Source organism: Vicia villosa, linkage group LG1 (genome assembly GCF_029867415.1).
Source record: "Vicia villosa cultivar HV-30 ecotype Madison, WI linkage group LG1, Vvil1.0, whole genome shotgun sequence".
Lineage (NCBI taxonomy): Eukaryota > Viridiplantae > Streptophyta > Magnoliopsida > Fabales > Fabaceae > Vicia > Vicia villosa.
Genome location: NC_081180.1, coordinates 106,923,310 through 106,938,829, shown reverse-complemented (window position 1 = coordinate 106,938,829; position 15,520 = coordinate 106,923,310). Strand labels below are relative to the sequence as shown.

Genomic DNA, 15,520 nt, shown 5'->3' with positions numbered 1-15,520 from the left:
CTGAAATATTTAGTGGGACCAAAAAGTTCATTAATATATATATATATATATATATATATATATATATATATATATTATTTCGCATTTAACACATGAACGTTCTTTCAGTTTCAGATATTGAAGTACTAGTCTTTTAAAGAGTTGAATAATTTTATGACCATATATAGTTGTGGCCAGAAAACAGTGAATAATAAATAAACTTGGGTCCAATGCCAACTTCTTTTTTATAATAATTTCTGACATATAGCTACCACTGACCATGGTTCTTAACGAGTTAACATGCGCACATTAAATAATTAAATATATGTGACAGATATTTTCAAAATAGTGTATTTTTAAAAGAATATTAAATTAAAAAAAATTTATCTAATGACAAGATTTGACAAGTTAGAGGATAAATTTTATGTTATATTTCTACAAGTAAAACTTGATTGCTAAGTGTATGACATTTTTATAATTTATGTAATATTAGTTTGATTTATTACTTTTAATTAAGAAAAAAATTATGAAAAAAAAAATAACAAAAAGTACATGGGACATAGAATTTAATTCATCAAACAACTAACAAGAATGACATTTGGACATGATTAATATCTCACTCAAAAAAGCTTGGAAAACACAAATAAGATGGGAATCCCATTAAATATCATAATTAAAAATATATATGCATTGGCTGATTTAACTAAAAAAAATTAAAATTTCTTAAATATAAAGAAAAGTATGCGGTAAAATATTTTTATCATTTAATTAAAATGTCACAATGGACAATATTCCATTCGAAAATGCATAAATAACTAGCATTGATTCTGTATACATTCAAATATTATTTTAATTCCTTATGTTAGCGTATTTGATAGCGTCGCACGCTCGCGAAAAAAAGAACAGAGTCGCCACCAATATATTTATCCCATAAGAAAAAGGAATATCAGAAAACCTAACAAAGGAAGGAACAGGGTCATGCGACTAGAGAATCTGGCTACGGGAGTCGGTTACGCAAGGGGAAGGTATTAGCACCCCTCACGCCCATCGTACTCGATGGTATCCACCTATGTTTGTTTCTATCTAATAAAACATCATTCCAACAGAAGGGATGAAATTCACATCATTATAGAAATTATATAATAATATAAAAAAATGACATACATACACAATAGGAATTCACCACACTTCATATAATTCACATACAAAACATCACTCTATCATAATACTATTTTCAAGAATATAATCACACTTCACATTTTCACAAATTGCAATCTTTCCCCACAATTCACACAATTCTACATTTTCACATAAAAACAATGTGACTCAATGCAAGATGTTGTGAAATCAATACTAATAAAAAAGTATAAAACAAAGAACGAATAAAAAACACGGAAGAAGAAGAAGAACACAATAATTGGTTATAACTTCTAATCTTTTACAAGTTTACAAGAATAACAAATAACCTCTCTGACCCTAAATTAGGATTTAATGTGAGCAATGACGAGAGACTAGTATGATATTTATGATAAAACCTATCATACTAACTAATGGGCTTTTTCCACAAGGCCCATTATACAAGCTAACTTGATAAACAAGCCAACTTAACAAATTAGGGTTTAAACACTAAAACCTAATTTAACATGCTAACAACCCTATCATCTTTGACACCAGCATGTGAACAACCTTCGACTTCATGCTTAATCATGTTGAACCAAGATGCTACCCTTTGATCATACTAGAGTTCGATCCAATATCTCACAAATCTCCATGTTGGACCTAACTTAAGAACATAAAGGGAACAAACTAGACTTTTTCATGCAGTTTTATCAACTGCATACAGTGGAAAAACTTGCAACTTTGTGATCATATCAGCAGCATTATCCTCAGTCGAAACCTTCAGCACATGGACTTCTCCATGCTCGACTATTCCTCTGATGAAATGCAGCCTTACATCAATGTGCTTAGTTCGCTCGTGATAGGCTGAATTCTTCGACATGTGTACAGTCTTCTTCAGGGCGGTATCCCATCCTTTCTAGGGTAGTCTTCTTCGAAATGTCTTTTCCTGAGTTTTGTCTAAAACACTACATTCCTTAAAATAATCCCCTATGGGAACCTTTTGACCTTCTTTGCAAACGTGTCTCCCCGAGTTTTGCTTAAAGCACAGTCTTGTTCAAGACAATCTCATATCCTTTCCCGGAACCTCTTTAGGTAATATCCTAGAAGACATCATCTCATTCTGAGTATTTAGCGAATTTTTTGTCCATCGGACACGGCCAAGACACATGACTAGTTCTGAAAAGCATCTGCTTCACATTCAAATCAACACCTAGCATCAGGGAAATTCGTTAATCGAAGGAGATCACTTCTAATAAAGACTCTGGAATGGGGGAACCACATCTAGGGGGTTCTCCTAAACAGGGGAAAAATTTCGAGGATTACGGGGGCATACAATCAAGGATCCTATTGACTGGGGCATATCTTTCAAAAATTCAAATACTGGGGCAGTGCATGTCAGGTTCGTGGCATGACACGGTAATATCCGAGTTCCCTCTAAGGATATTTCCTTCAGGATAAATGGTGCGCCTCTCAAAATTTCTGATATCGGGGAAATCACGCTAGTATCACACAAGGAGCATTGCTGCGTAATTGGCCTTCCTACGCCTGTATTATTTACAACCTACAATATGGGATCGTCGTACTTACATAATTCTCATTTATTTTGAGAATCTCATTACATGACACATGCATCATAACATTGCATGAAATCAACATTTGCCTTTTCAGGTCACTCCAGAGTCAAAAGGATATCATCATCCAAATACAGTGCGAATACGATCCTTTCGACGATTTAATCTTAACAATTTCGATGCTGCATTCTGAGCCTTTCTTCAAAGGCAATTCAGAAACAATCAAAGATTTGCTTACCTTTCAAGGTAGTCTTCTCCAAGACGCATATCAACCTTTCTAGGTAGCCTTCGCTAAGACCTTTTTCATCCTCTCTAGGAGTCTTTCTATGTCAGTCTTGTTTGAGACGTATCTAGGTTAACCTTGTAGTCTTGTTTAAGACGATATCATATCCTTTCCAGGAATCTTTTTAGGCCAGTCTTGTGTAAGACGTTTCATATCTTTTTAGGAGCCTCTCTAGGTAATCTTGTTTAAATCATATCCCAACCTCTTTAGGTAATATTTTTCAAAAAAAAAATTACCCAATCTTTTCTAAAGACATACCTTGCTCTTTCAAAGAGTTTCCTCATTCAGTCTTCTCTAAGACATTTCTCCCCCGAGCTTTGTTTAAAGCCTAATCATTTTACATCAGTCAATGATCTACCTTGTTCCGGAAACCTCTTCAGGTAGTCTTATGTAAGATATTACTTCATCTCTCTTCAAATACAATCCGAACTAGGATTCGCAAACATCTCAAAAGGGTTAAACAAATTCAATGGGTGATAAGGATATAAGACGTTGGAGTTATCATACATACACACTCATGTGCATACATACAACATTTACATGCGTAAACATTCATACATCTACATTATACAAACAACGGGGTCATTCACATACGCATGATGCATACGCATTTACAAAATAATATTCTACGCAGGTAAACTTGTCCGAACCAGGGCAAATGACTCCTATTGATGCAGACGAACTTGCTAGAACTAAAGCAAGCTGATCACACAACTAATTGTAAATCCCCTCTATATAAGACTCAGACTTTAGTAGAACGTTTCTTTTCTCTCACACTCGAGCACGAGGTACATTTAAGGGTCTTCCATTATTTAATAACTCTTCCATCCGAAAAGCGTGAGACCTACGTATTCTCACGCCACTCAATCCAAGGTAATTAAATAGGGGCAGCTGTCATACCCCAAAATTTACCCGTTATAATTCGCATCTTTTAATTTATTAAGGGAGTTGAAAATTAAGAGCCATAGGGTTTAATATACCTATTATTAAACTCGATCTCTTATAAAATTTCCGTATAAATTGGTTTAAAAAATAAATAGGGGTGAGAATAGCAAATGTTTGAGCTTCAACTTGTTTTGGGCCCATATGTTTCTCATCATTTAATCACTTCTTAGTATCTTTTTACCAATTAAATACTATCTCTAATTATAAAATTATTATTAATTTTTTATTAATTAAGATTAACATTAAGATTATCAGCATTTAAATAAACATTATTTGGTTAGTTTAGGATTATTGGTTATATTAGTATCAGTTTTATTATTTAATATACTATTTTTAGTTAAAGTTATAGTTAGTTTAGCTTGGATAATTAAATAAGATAAGTTAATTGGAATTATTTGTGTTTTTATTGTTTTTTGTTATTTTGGGCCAAAAACGAAAAAAAAGAAGCAAGAAGCTGGATGTGGAGCCGGGTCAGGCCCAATGGGCGTTGGGTCAACAGGCGGGTCAAACCGACCCGGCCCTGTTCATCTTCCTCTACACCCCAAACCCTAGCGTCCTCCATCTCCAGCGGCGGCCGCCCTTCAACAACCAACCCTAAACACTCGGTCCAAGCCCAGAAATCAGAATCAATCTTCAATCTAATCCAATCAAATCTTCAGTAATTACGAATCAAAAACAAATCAGAAACGAAAACTAAAGGAAATCCTTCATTGATTCATCAAATATTACAAACCGTGAAATCAATAACATAAATAAATCAAATCTTTCTAAAACCTAATCAAAACCTAAATCAAATTCAATCTAATTGTTCCTAAATTGGATCTAACCCTAGGTCTATAAATAACAAAAAGAAGAACAGAAGAAAGGGGATTTTTCTGGAAAAAAGGTGGAGGCGCCGCTCGAACACAAATCCGCTTGAGGTTGTGAGCATCTGATTGATACCTGCAAACAGAAGAAGGGAGGAGAGATTAGAATACGGCTTGGAGCTCACACGTTCTGAAATTCAAGGCATAAGGTATCGAAACCGAATCACTTAGCTTAAGAATCGTGTTGTTGTTTGCATGCAATCAAATTCATCTTAGATTCTCTGGAAATCTCGGTTTAGATTTAGGTCTAGGGTTCTTAACTTGGTGATTATGGTTTTTTCTGGGTTTGAATTCGTTGAAGGTTAAATTTTCCGGTTGAATATCAACCGGAAAACTGGGTAATGTGGTGGTGCCGAGGGAGTTTACGGTGGGGGCCGAAGGTGTTTCTGGGTTTGTGTTTCGTTTGGGAGAGTTTTTAACGATTGAGGTTGAGAGAACGAAGGAAGATGGGTTTTAGGGTGGTGTGCGGTGGTGAAGATGGTCGGAAACTGGTTTTCGGGATTTCTTGTATGAATATGGAAAGAGATAGAATCATAGGGAAGAGAGAATAATTGAAAGGGGAAGAGAGAGGGCCGAAGGGACTTGGGGGAAGTGGTTGAGAAGATTGAAGAGATAATGTTATCTCTTCTTATCCAACAAGGGGTCGACACGTGGTCACGTATAGGCCACGAGATTGGTTGGTTAGATTAGCGCCCACCATTAGCCTGGCATGCTCCCTCATTCAATACTGCATGCAAATTGTAGGATTTGGATCAGACGACCCTTGATTACGCTCACCCATCATAGTCACGTACACCTTACCACACCCTATCCAACGGACCATAATCTAAGTGGGCCTGGTCCATTTGCTTTTAACACCCCTTAAACTATTACCCATACACAAAATACACCCCCTGTAGAAAATAAAATAAAGATTAATTATTTAATTTTATATTTTAATAAATTGTTTAATTGTTCGTTTATATTATTTTCTCCTCGAACCGACCATACCTATTAGTTGCAAGTAGACGAGAAATAATTTTTATTTAATTAATTTGTTTATTAATAATTCAAATAACTCTCGAGTAATTCTCTCCTCGACCCGACTAAAGCTATTAGTCTCATTAGACGAGAGATAAAAATATATAATTTAAAATACATTTAATTTGCTGCCCGCGACGATCGAATCTATCGATCTGAGTAACCAGCAATGCCCCATTAATCCGTTAGCTATACTGATCAAATCTATTGATCATTGCATCTAACGGTGACATATCAAACCAGGGTTGTACGCCCAAAACCTTCAAAACACACTAAACCACGACACTACAGATTTTCATCTCTTCGATACTGCGAAACTACGAAGGTAATTCAAAATACATTTTCAAAACTGCGAAACGGTAATTCAAAATACCGTTAACACCTTCATATTCAAATTCTAAGGCGTACAACCCTGTGCCCGAACTACGTTGACTCTGATTCTCCATAAGGAGATACGTAGGCACTTGGTAACAAGGCGAGTCTTCCCCCCTATAATTTCAATTCATTTTAAAAATCTCAATTTTTACCCTTTTCATTTCATTAGCTATAAACCTCATAAATATTGCCATAAACCCTTAACTTTACAATGTAGCCTTTAGGAAAGGGTTGAGGGTGCCTAATACCTTCCCTCAACCTGATTATAATAACTTACGCCGATCTCATATCTGTGTAGGGTTTTCTATTCGCCCTTCAGAATAGGTGGCGACTCTAAACCTTCAATTTTAGGGCAGGTTGCTACAGGATGCATGAGCAACCTTCAGAACTTCTAAATCTATCCTGACCTTGTTATTTGATTCAAAAAGTGCATCAACAGAAGGTTTTGGAGGTTATGTTCTGGGAGGTGAGATTGGATATTTTGGATTGAGAGAAGAAATTGGTTTATCTGGGTTAAAGATAGCATAAATATGGGGTTCTCTATCAAGCACAAATAATGTGTTTGAAGAGGATTGATGAAGAGAGAATTCGGCTTCATTGTCAGATACTGAGGTCTCCATTCGTATTCAACCCTTTGCTTTCTAGCCTTTTCTTCATGATCCTTTATTTCAATCTCTTCACAAAGTTTCTGCGTCCCTTCTACTTCTATTAGGATTCTAGCGTAAGTAACCTGCAATTTTCCCGCTGCGCATTCATTAGTAAACATCGGATTTCCTACGACACTTCCAATTATTCCCAGATTTTTAGGGTTCCACATTTTGAGAGGTAATTGAGGTAGTTTAACCCAGATTGGTATTGTTCTTAGCATGTATCTCTCCATGTAGAAATCATCCCTCCATTCTAATACTACCATGGGCATGTTTCGGAAAGTATAGGGTCCCTTCATCATAACTTATTTTCTATCACTCTCTGATTTGAATTTTAGGATAAAATATCTTTCATCATGATAGAAGATTTCAGGAAAAGTGACAAAATTCCACATTTTACTCATGTAATTCTTTAATGCGAGCATACTCATATCCGCTCCAATTACATACATGATCGTAGAGGTTTCCCAATATCGAATTTTTGATATGATGTCTTCTTCCTCCAAGACTACTTCAACTTTCCCATCAACGACTTTTGGTGCCACATAGGGAATCGCCACTCCATTACCCATATTCATATTCGCTCTTATGTTGTCAACCCAGAGTTATTCAGTTGTTGGTTTTTAAATTGAGTAAATAAAAATGAGTTTAAAGGTAGTACACTGACGGTGTAAACTAACTTTACACATACAACCAATCAAAATTCTTACACTTGTCATGTCATATTAGTTTTTTTAAATTAAAATTGTGTTTTAATTGGATACATGATTGTGATTGGTTGACACTATTCTTTTTTCTCAATAATAAATAGATACTCATAAAGTATTTTTTAGATTAAATCATAATTGAATAAGACATTTATTTACCTCCAAAAACTCGATAAGACTCTGCAACATGTATAAATACAAGTAACAAAGCTCTTGATTTTCATTAACAACTAGAGTCAGCTAGTATCAAAAATCAAAGCTGAATACCATGGTTTTCTTTCCGAGTACTAGTCAGAAACTAGTTTCCCTTGTGTTAGTTATCTTCACAACTTGGTTTCTGTTAGTGAACTCAGAAAAAAGCGTTTCCTTTAACATCAACAACTTCAATTACAATAAACCAGATATAATCCTTCGAGGGAGTGCCAAAATTTCAGACTATGGCTATTTGGCACTCACCGATCCTAATGATTCTACGTTGCTTGTTGGCCATGCCTTGTATTCAAAACCCGTGCCCATTTGGGACGGTCCCTCTGGCAACGTTGCTAGGTTTGTAACTTCATTCTATTTTGACGTTGAAAATGTAGGAGATTCAAAACCTGCTGATGGCTTCGTCTTCTTTCTTGCTCCAGATTCTGAAATTCCTAACAACTCAAGTGGTGGGCATCTCGGAATAGTTGATAGAAACAAAGATCTCAATAATTTTGTTGGTGTCGAATTAGACAATTATGTTAATTCATGGGATCCAAAATATTCACATATTGGAATCAATTTCAACAGTTTAATGTCGTTGAAGACGGTGCCATGGAACAGGGCGGACAAAGCTTTGTCTCATGTAACTATCACCTATGACTCTATCTCTAAGACTTTGACTGTTGTATTAGCAGACCAAAATGGCCAATTTACTACTCTTGGTCAAGTTCTTGATTTGAAAGAGATGCTCCCAGAAACAGTTAGGATTGGTTTTTCTGCTTCCACGTCACGAGCATCCCGTCAACTACACAACATTCGTTCATGGTATTTCGGTTCAGTTTTGAAGACAGATAATAACAGCACCACAAATTCTATTGCAAGCGATGCATGATTTCATTTCTTCTGCTGTATACATATGCATGGTCACTACAGCTAGTATTTTCTAAATAAAGACAACACTATGTGTCTATCTTGTTATCCATCTTTGTTTGAATGTTTTCTTTCTTTTTATTTAAGACCATGTTTGTACTATGTTTAAATTAATAATGTTATTTATACTTGGCTAAATATATTATGGAACTATGAGAAACTCAAGGAGCTAAAAGTTCCTTAGAAAGTGTGGAACTATGAGGTTTTTGGAAAATTGGACATAGAAGTCTCTAAAGCAATTAAAGAGCTCAATGCTTTAGATCGGTTAGTAGCCTTGAATGATATTGCTTTGGGTCAAGATCAGGCAGGTAAGAGAGTGGAGGATCAATCAACTGTTTAGCAAAAAATAAATATTGGGAGTTGTTTCTCAGGCAGAAGTCCATATGCTTCTGGCTAAAGGAAGGCGATTAGAACTCTAAGTTTTTTTATGCTTCCATAAAAGCTAGATTTCGGCGCAATGGTATTTATGTGTTAAAAGTTGGCGATTCGCTAATAGAAGAAGTAAAAGATGTGAAAGCATCAGCTATTAACCACTTTAAAGACAAATTTCAAGAGCAAAACTTAGCAGGCCTAAGTTATATGGAATCTCATTTATGCTATGTTTAGGAGTTTGGAGGGGAGGGGAAGGTTTCTAAAAATGAAATTTTAAAAAAATATAAGAAAATATTTGACATTTTTTAAAAAAATGATTTTGTTTAGAATGATAAAAGAGTCATTATCATTACTAAATTTTTTATTTTCAGAATACTATAACCACCTAAAACATATTTGGAAAAATTATATAAGCCCTTCAAAACCCTTCAAAACCCTCATTCAATATAATTTTTGAGTTCCCCCATTTTATGGAGTTTTTGGTGTTATGAATAAACTCAAACCCTCCAAAACCCTCCTACCCAAAATCTTTTTATCCTTTTCACCCAATTCTTCTTATTTTTTAAAGCCCTCCCCTCTCTTCCCCTCCAAACTCCCAAACATAGCCTTAACGTTTTATCTTCGGAGAATAGGTCTATCCTTGAGCTTCCATTTCGATTGACATTGATAAATTTTGTGTTGTCTTCTCTCCCTCTATACTTATTTTATTTTTAAAGGTCCCCTAAGTTGGTGATTCGGGAAATTACAAACATTCAGATATAAGAGAGGTGAAGTTAAGGGACTAATTTGTAACTTCTATTAGTTAATAGACTAAAGCGGAACATTAAATTAAGTTAAGGGGTTAAAACATGTATTAAACCTTTAATATGACAAACCAACTATCCTTATTCACAACTCTAACTACCAATAGCTCCAAAAACTTTACAGTACCATGGGTTTCTCTGATTCAAATCTTCTTCAAATCTTCCAACTCAGAAACTATTTTCATCCTTTGTTTTAGTCTTCTTCACTGTTATCTTTTTCTTGCTAGCAAACAAAGTCAATTCACAAGGAAAAGCTTCATTCAATTTCACCTATTTCAGAGAAGATCAATCTGAAATAATTTTTCTGAGTACAGAAATTGTTGATGGTATCTTGTCATTGCCTGATCCTAATCGACATACTCCAAATGTAGGCCGTGTCTGTTCAACTCATAACATTGCCGATTTTGAAACTTCATTTAGACTGTGTCCGTTCAACTCGCAACATTGCCGACTTTGAACATGTTTGTGTTGGTCTATTATATGATGATTGGTCAAAAGCATTACGTGAAAGAATTCTTATGAATAAACAATCATGAAGTCCTATCCCTATTCCCTAGGAAGCTCACAAATATAACAATCAGCTTCACATTCCATATCAAAAACCAAATTTCTAAATTGTGAGTTTGAATCTAAAATTGATTCAAAGCATGAAAGATAGAAGTAATTGCTTAATCAGCAAATGGAACTAGTATTGAAGCAATATAATTCATATTACACAAGAATCCTACAATGATTCTTCATCCCGGATCAAAAGCAAAACTTAAATCACATGAAAAAGTAAAGAGAGAGATATAACTAGAATGATGAAGAGATCATGATGGTCCATCAAAGCTCTAAGATCTTTCCTGGGGCTTGATTCTTCAATGGATAGGGAGAAGAGATGAATTTACGGTTAAGAGAGCTTCTAAAATTGCCCCCAATCTGCTACAGCAAGGTGTATAAGTTTAGACATCTTTGTACAGTAATTGGTATTTTGGTATCCTTTCGGTCGGGAGAGGACAAGTCACAATGAGCTTTCCATTCATCGCTCCTCTAAAAATTGTCTGTAGAAATGTAAAATCAGTTTCGTGAATATTCCTAACAAATATTTAGAAGCAAACATTTCCAAAAATACTAACTTCTTAAATTGGTGTCAACTTTCATATCTATCGGAAAAAGGTTACAATAATATGCTAAAACAGAAACAAACAAAACAAACTACTAGAATACTAAACTGGTGTTGCTATAAAAAGATGCAATCGATTCAAAAAGTCCAATAGTTAGAAGAAGAGGAGTACCAAAAATACATTAAGAGAAAATTACAAGATAAATGGTTTATCTTTGAATTTGTTTCATAAGAGAGTGATTCGACTTGGATCTTTCCGGTTCACAAATGAGGTGTGGAGACTAAGATCTGATGGTTAATCCCGTTGAAGGTATTAATGTCTTTATGCTCCAGTTTGACGGAAAAGGTACTTGCAAATACTTTGACACCCAAGTTGATTATGGTCGAAAATGAAAGGTATTTAGGGTTAGATTAATGTCTACCTTGATGTGACGCGTTTGTTCGACCATTATAGTAGGGTTCTAAAGTTTTAAGGGTCCTAGAACCTTCTACTTTGGAGAGCTGTGAGAAAGAACAAATGTCATAGGATCCTTCAAGATATGATATGACAGCTTTGCTCCTTCTGGTTGCTCCGATCAAGTGTCCCTCTAAGGCAGATCCATCTTAGGTTCTGCGGTGCTAGAACCTTCATTGAGTCTAGCTTCCCTAAAGGAGTGATGTCATTGGTCTGACGTCAGAGGCGTGACATCACTATTCCTTGATACTCAAATCCGACAATTCTATTCGCATTATCGGTATCCCTCTTCTATGTTGCTAGGGAAGGGTCACTACATAGTCCTCAATTTTTCTACCACATTCACGGGCGGAGATCTTACAGGGGATCTTTTGGGATCTGTTGTATGGATTCAACGACCATTGGCATAGGTTCCCTGGACGATTTTTTATCAAGCTGAACAAGACGGGTCGAGTCTTGAGCTAAATCGGAACAGAGAAAGATAATATGGCGTTATTAGATTCATGTAACCAACCTCACATAGCGGAAAAAGTTTGATGATATAAGCAAGGTTGTCAAGATTGAGATCTTACATCAGAGAAAAGGCAACGGAAAGTTGGTGCGTTTACTTTTTTTCCTTATTGCTGGTTTATTATCAACAAGAAAACTCAACAAATGGTATCAGGCTTGTACTACATAATTATTAGGTTTTTATATTATCATCATCTACTTCTATACTTACAACTTTAGCTTAAAAAATTGTATTTAATAAGCTATTAACAGTTAAGGTAATTCATTATCATTCAAACCTAATAAGATCCTACTGAATCACATTAGTCCAGGAAACAAGGATATGTACCTCTACCACATCAATGAAGTCTTGTTTTTTGTGAAAAACACCAATCCATTTAGTATGATCTGCAGTCCTACATAAAGTAAAAACAAAGTATCAAAAAAACATACCCTCTAAATGATTCATACAAGTCAGAACATAAGCCAACATTTGAATTTACATCATCTAAAGCTATTTAGATAGCATAATTTAATTGTACAACAGAGATAGTGAAAAGTTTCATAGTTCAACTATAAATTAGATTGCAACAGAGATAAAGAGATAAGGAAGTTATAATATCATACCCAGAATCCATTTTCATGTGATGAGCATTGAAGAAAAATACTATAGATGGAATTAAAGTAATGTCAAAATATTTGACATAAACTTGAATGTCCTGGGAGTCAACATCAACCAGTGCGACAGTTGCGAATTTGGACACCTCTCTTTCTGCTTTAGAAAGCTGTGTCAACACCACAAATTCAAACTAAAGGGTTCGAATTGGGAATAAAATAAAATTATAAAGAAAAAGTTGTGAGTTTAAAGACAAAATTAAAAAAGTGAGAAAAGGAAAGCATACAATTTGATCAAGGTTAAGACAGATAGGATCAGAGACACGGCCAAAGCGGAGGACGAGAACCTTATCAATGGTATCTCTAATGATGGAATCAACCTCTCTTTTTTGCGACAAAGTTTTCATGTTACTCATTCTTCTTTACTGCGACAAAAAATGAAAGGAAGTCAGACAATGTTTTTCTTCACCGATGTTTTATATGCAAACATTCAAACACAATACTTCAGTTTTCATACTACAATTGAAGCTCAAACAACTAATCAACATTCAATTTTAAAACTCATAAGTATGAAAGTTTACTAAAAAAATTAAAACTAGACCATGACACAAGCAAAAATCAATATATTATATCAACTAAGGAGTTCATGACAATCAAATTTTGTAGACTGCGGCGTTTTTTTCCTTGATAAGAGATGCACAATCACCATTAGGAGAAGTCTTTCACAAGTAACAAATGTTTATAACAATGAGAAAGTTTTTGGCTGAGTTTTATATATATCACAATTTCAATGATGAGAAAGAAAATCCAACATGATCTGTGGGTAGTACCATTACCTAAACAATAAAAAGAATCCTTGTCAAAAGTCTAAGCGCATTGCGACTTTTCTCAAAGTTCATAACTTTTTAACCTCCATTCCATTAACACTTGACTGCAATTTAAACAGTGATTGTAATTCATATTGTTTCCCTTAAATGACTATCACAAATCCATATATATTATCACCGAGTAGTCATTCCCGGATAGCGGCGCGGAGCGAATGACTCCAAAAATGGAATAGCGGAATAGCATATCGGGAAATCGGGATGACAGCTCTATTTGATAATTTTCGGGAAAAATTACATATAATAATTTTAAACATTTATATAGTAAAAAAAAACAAATAACTCAACTCATAAAATATTCATAAATTAAGGCACACATGAATGTGCATAAACTACTACAATAGAAGGTTAAGGTTGATTCTTAACTCAAATTTGATTGAAAAACCTAAAATTATTCATAAAAGTTGTAAATTTAAGGGGTAATTTTGGTGTTTTAGGGAAGGTAAAAGGAGCTTAAAATTACCTTGCATCTCATCTCTATTTGCAAAGCAAAGGACTATGGAACATTTTCACAGAAGGAATATAGCGTTTGATGAAAACACAAAAACAAATTTCCTTCTAAGTTAACAAAATTTCTTTAAGATTTGAAAAGAGGAATATACGAAGGAACGTCTAAGAAGCAAGAAAGTTAATAGCAGTAAACTTAATACTAACCGAAACCTGATGCAGCGCGGAAGCTTCTAACGGAGAGTTTCACGATCGTGGCTGTTTGCAAAGTGCGGCGCTACCGTGGAAGAGACGACCGAAGTTCGACGCGAGGAATACACGAAATAAAATACTATATTTTAGAAAAACTAGACAATGACCCGCGCATCGCGCGGATAATTAATTTATTAAAAAAAACCATATATTTTAATTAATTGTTTTAACAAAATTGTTGCATTTTTTTTATAATAAACTGTGATATTTAGTTCAAATGTTAGAATTTACAGTAAATAGTATAACTCTTTTAAGTATTTTAATAGTATTTGAAATTATAAAATTTAACGATTGTGTAGAAAGATATTAATAATAATGATAAAACATTATATACATAAATTAAATTATAGAATAACATGTTTGTAAATATTTGCAAAGAAAAATAGAATGACAGATATACACTAAATATTGAGATCAACTTGTTCAATTTTTATATTAATGTTTAAATTTGAAGTGAAATACTTTAGTTACAAAATTTTAACATACTTAATTGTTTTAAATTTTTTATTAAAATATGTAGAAAGCAAACAATACTTTAAGATAAATTATATTTTTTAAAACAGAAAAAATATGGTGTACCTTACAATACACCATAATAAAAAAATTATTCTACCTTAATTTAAATTTTCAAAAAAATTGTAAAAAATATTTTATTATAGGTTATTTTACCAAATACAAAACATAGTCACATATATTAATTATAAGTAATATCATATAATATAATTACATTCACTTATAAGTAATTATAAGTTTCACAAAATTCATATACATGTATAAATTTAATATTGAAAATTAACGTTTTACAAAAGAACAACAAAAGTTATAAATATATTATTTTCATAATTATAATCTCTAGAATAATATTCCTCACACATCCAATCACTTTGCCAATTAAAATTCTATTTTTTAATCAATGGTGACTCAATCTCTCATTATTGTCGGACACAATATGTGAGTTAAGTTGAATAAAAAAGTTAAATTATAATTGATCAAATCTCCTATATGATATATAATTAAAAAAGATAAATAAAAAACAAAGACAAAAAAGGGAATGGACTTGAAATTTCTTACCTTTTTTAATTCATCCAATTAATTATAGAAAAATAAAAGTGAACTCAAATAATAAATTATCCTAATTCTCCCTTAGCCTTTGTCAATCCAAATGTGATTTATCAACTCACTTTTTCTCGATAAAAAATGTGATTCAACACCTCTTTATCGTCTGACAAAATATGTGACTCAACCTGGAAAAATAAAGAAATTCCATCCGTTTTTTTATTGTTCCAATTAATTATAGTAAAGGAAAAATGAACTCAAGTAATATATTAGTCTAATTATCTTTTAACCTTTGTCCATCAAAATTTTAATTATAATAAAATGTGATTTACCAACTAACTTTTTTCTCCATAAAAATGTGATTCAACCTGAAAATTCAACAAATAATGAAATTATAACTATTCAAATCACA

The 15,520-nt window shown here is 33.6% G+C and overlaps 3 protein-coding genes across 5 annotated transcripts in view; 1 reads left to right on the top strand and 2 right to left on the bottom strand.

Annotated features, from left to right (window-relative positions):
* Positions 1-14,139, bottom strand: part of LOC131643791 (uncharacterized) — a 53,482-nt gene extending 39,343 nt beyond the window's left edge. Inside the window, exon 1 of the mRNA XM_058914114.1 lies at positions 14,008-14,139. The gene's annotated coding sequence lies outside the window, so the exon portion shown is untranslated. The remainder of the gene's footprint in view (positions 1-14,007) is intronic.
* LOC131643789 (putative bark agglutinin LECRPA3) lies at positions 7,723-8,757 on the top strand. Its single transcript, XM_058914109.1, has one exon. The coding sequence runs from the start codon at positions 7,781-7,783 to the stop codon at positions 8,591-8,593; it is 813 nt and encodes a 270-aa protein (XP_058770092.1). The 5' UTR covers positions 7,723-7,780; the 3' UTR covers positions 8,594-8,757.
* LOC131643790 (uncharacterized) lies at positions 10,462-14,142 on the bottom strand. 3 transcript variants are annotated; one of them, XM_058914111.1, is made up of 6 exons: positions 14,008-14,136; positions 13,306-13,400; positions 12,757-12,894; positions 12,482-12,639; positions 12,204-12,270; positions 10,462-10,849 (listed from the first exon to the last, which is right to left on the bottom strand). In XM_058914111.1, exons 3-6 carry the CDS (start codon positions 12,883-12,885, stop codon positions 10,751-10,753), a joined length of 453 nt encoding a protein of 150 aa, XP_058770094.1. In that variant the 5' UTR covers positions 12,886-12,894; positions 13,306-13,400; positions 14,008-14,136; the 3' UTR covers positions 10,462-10,750. The 3 variants fall into 3 exon arrangements, with proteins under 3 accessions (XP_058770094.1, XP_058770093.1, XP_058770095.1); XM_058914110.1 differs by lacking the exon at positions 13,306-13,400 and having other exon boundaries at positions 14,008-14,142; XM_058914112.1 differs by lacking the exons at positions 13,306-13,400; positions 14,008-14,136 and adding an exon at positions 13,817-13,961.
* Positions 14,143-15,520: the final 1,378 nt, after the last annotated feature.

What these genes read in the sequence shown, in the direction of transcription:
- LOC131643790 (XM_058914110.1), bottom strand. Translation starts at nt 12,885, where the DNA reads ATGAGTAACATGAAAACTTTGTCGCAAAAAAGAGAGGTTGATTCCATC. An exon ending in GTCTTAACCTTGATCAAATT is followed by an intron (nt 12,640 to 12,756) that starts GTATGCTTTCCT and finishes GTGTTGACACAG; the next exon opens with CTTTCTAAAGCAGAAAGAGA. An exon ending in ACTTCATTGATGTGGTAGAG is followed by an intron (nt 10,850 to 12,203) that starts GTACATATCCTT and finishes ACATTTCTACAG; the next exon opens with ACAATTTTTAGAGGAGCGAT.
- LOC131643789 (XM_058914109.1), top strand. Translation starts at nt 7,781, where the DNA reads ATGGTTTTCTTTCCGAGTACTAGTCAGAAACTAGTTTCCCTTGTGTTA.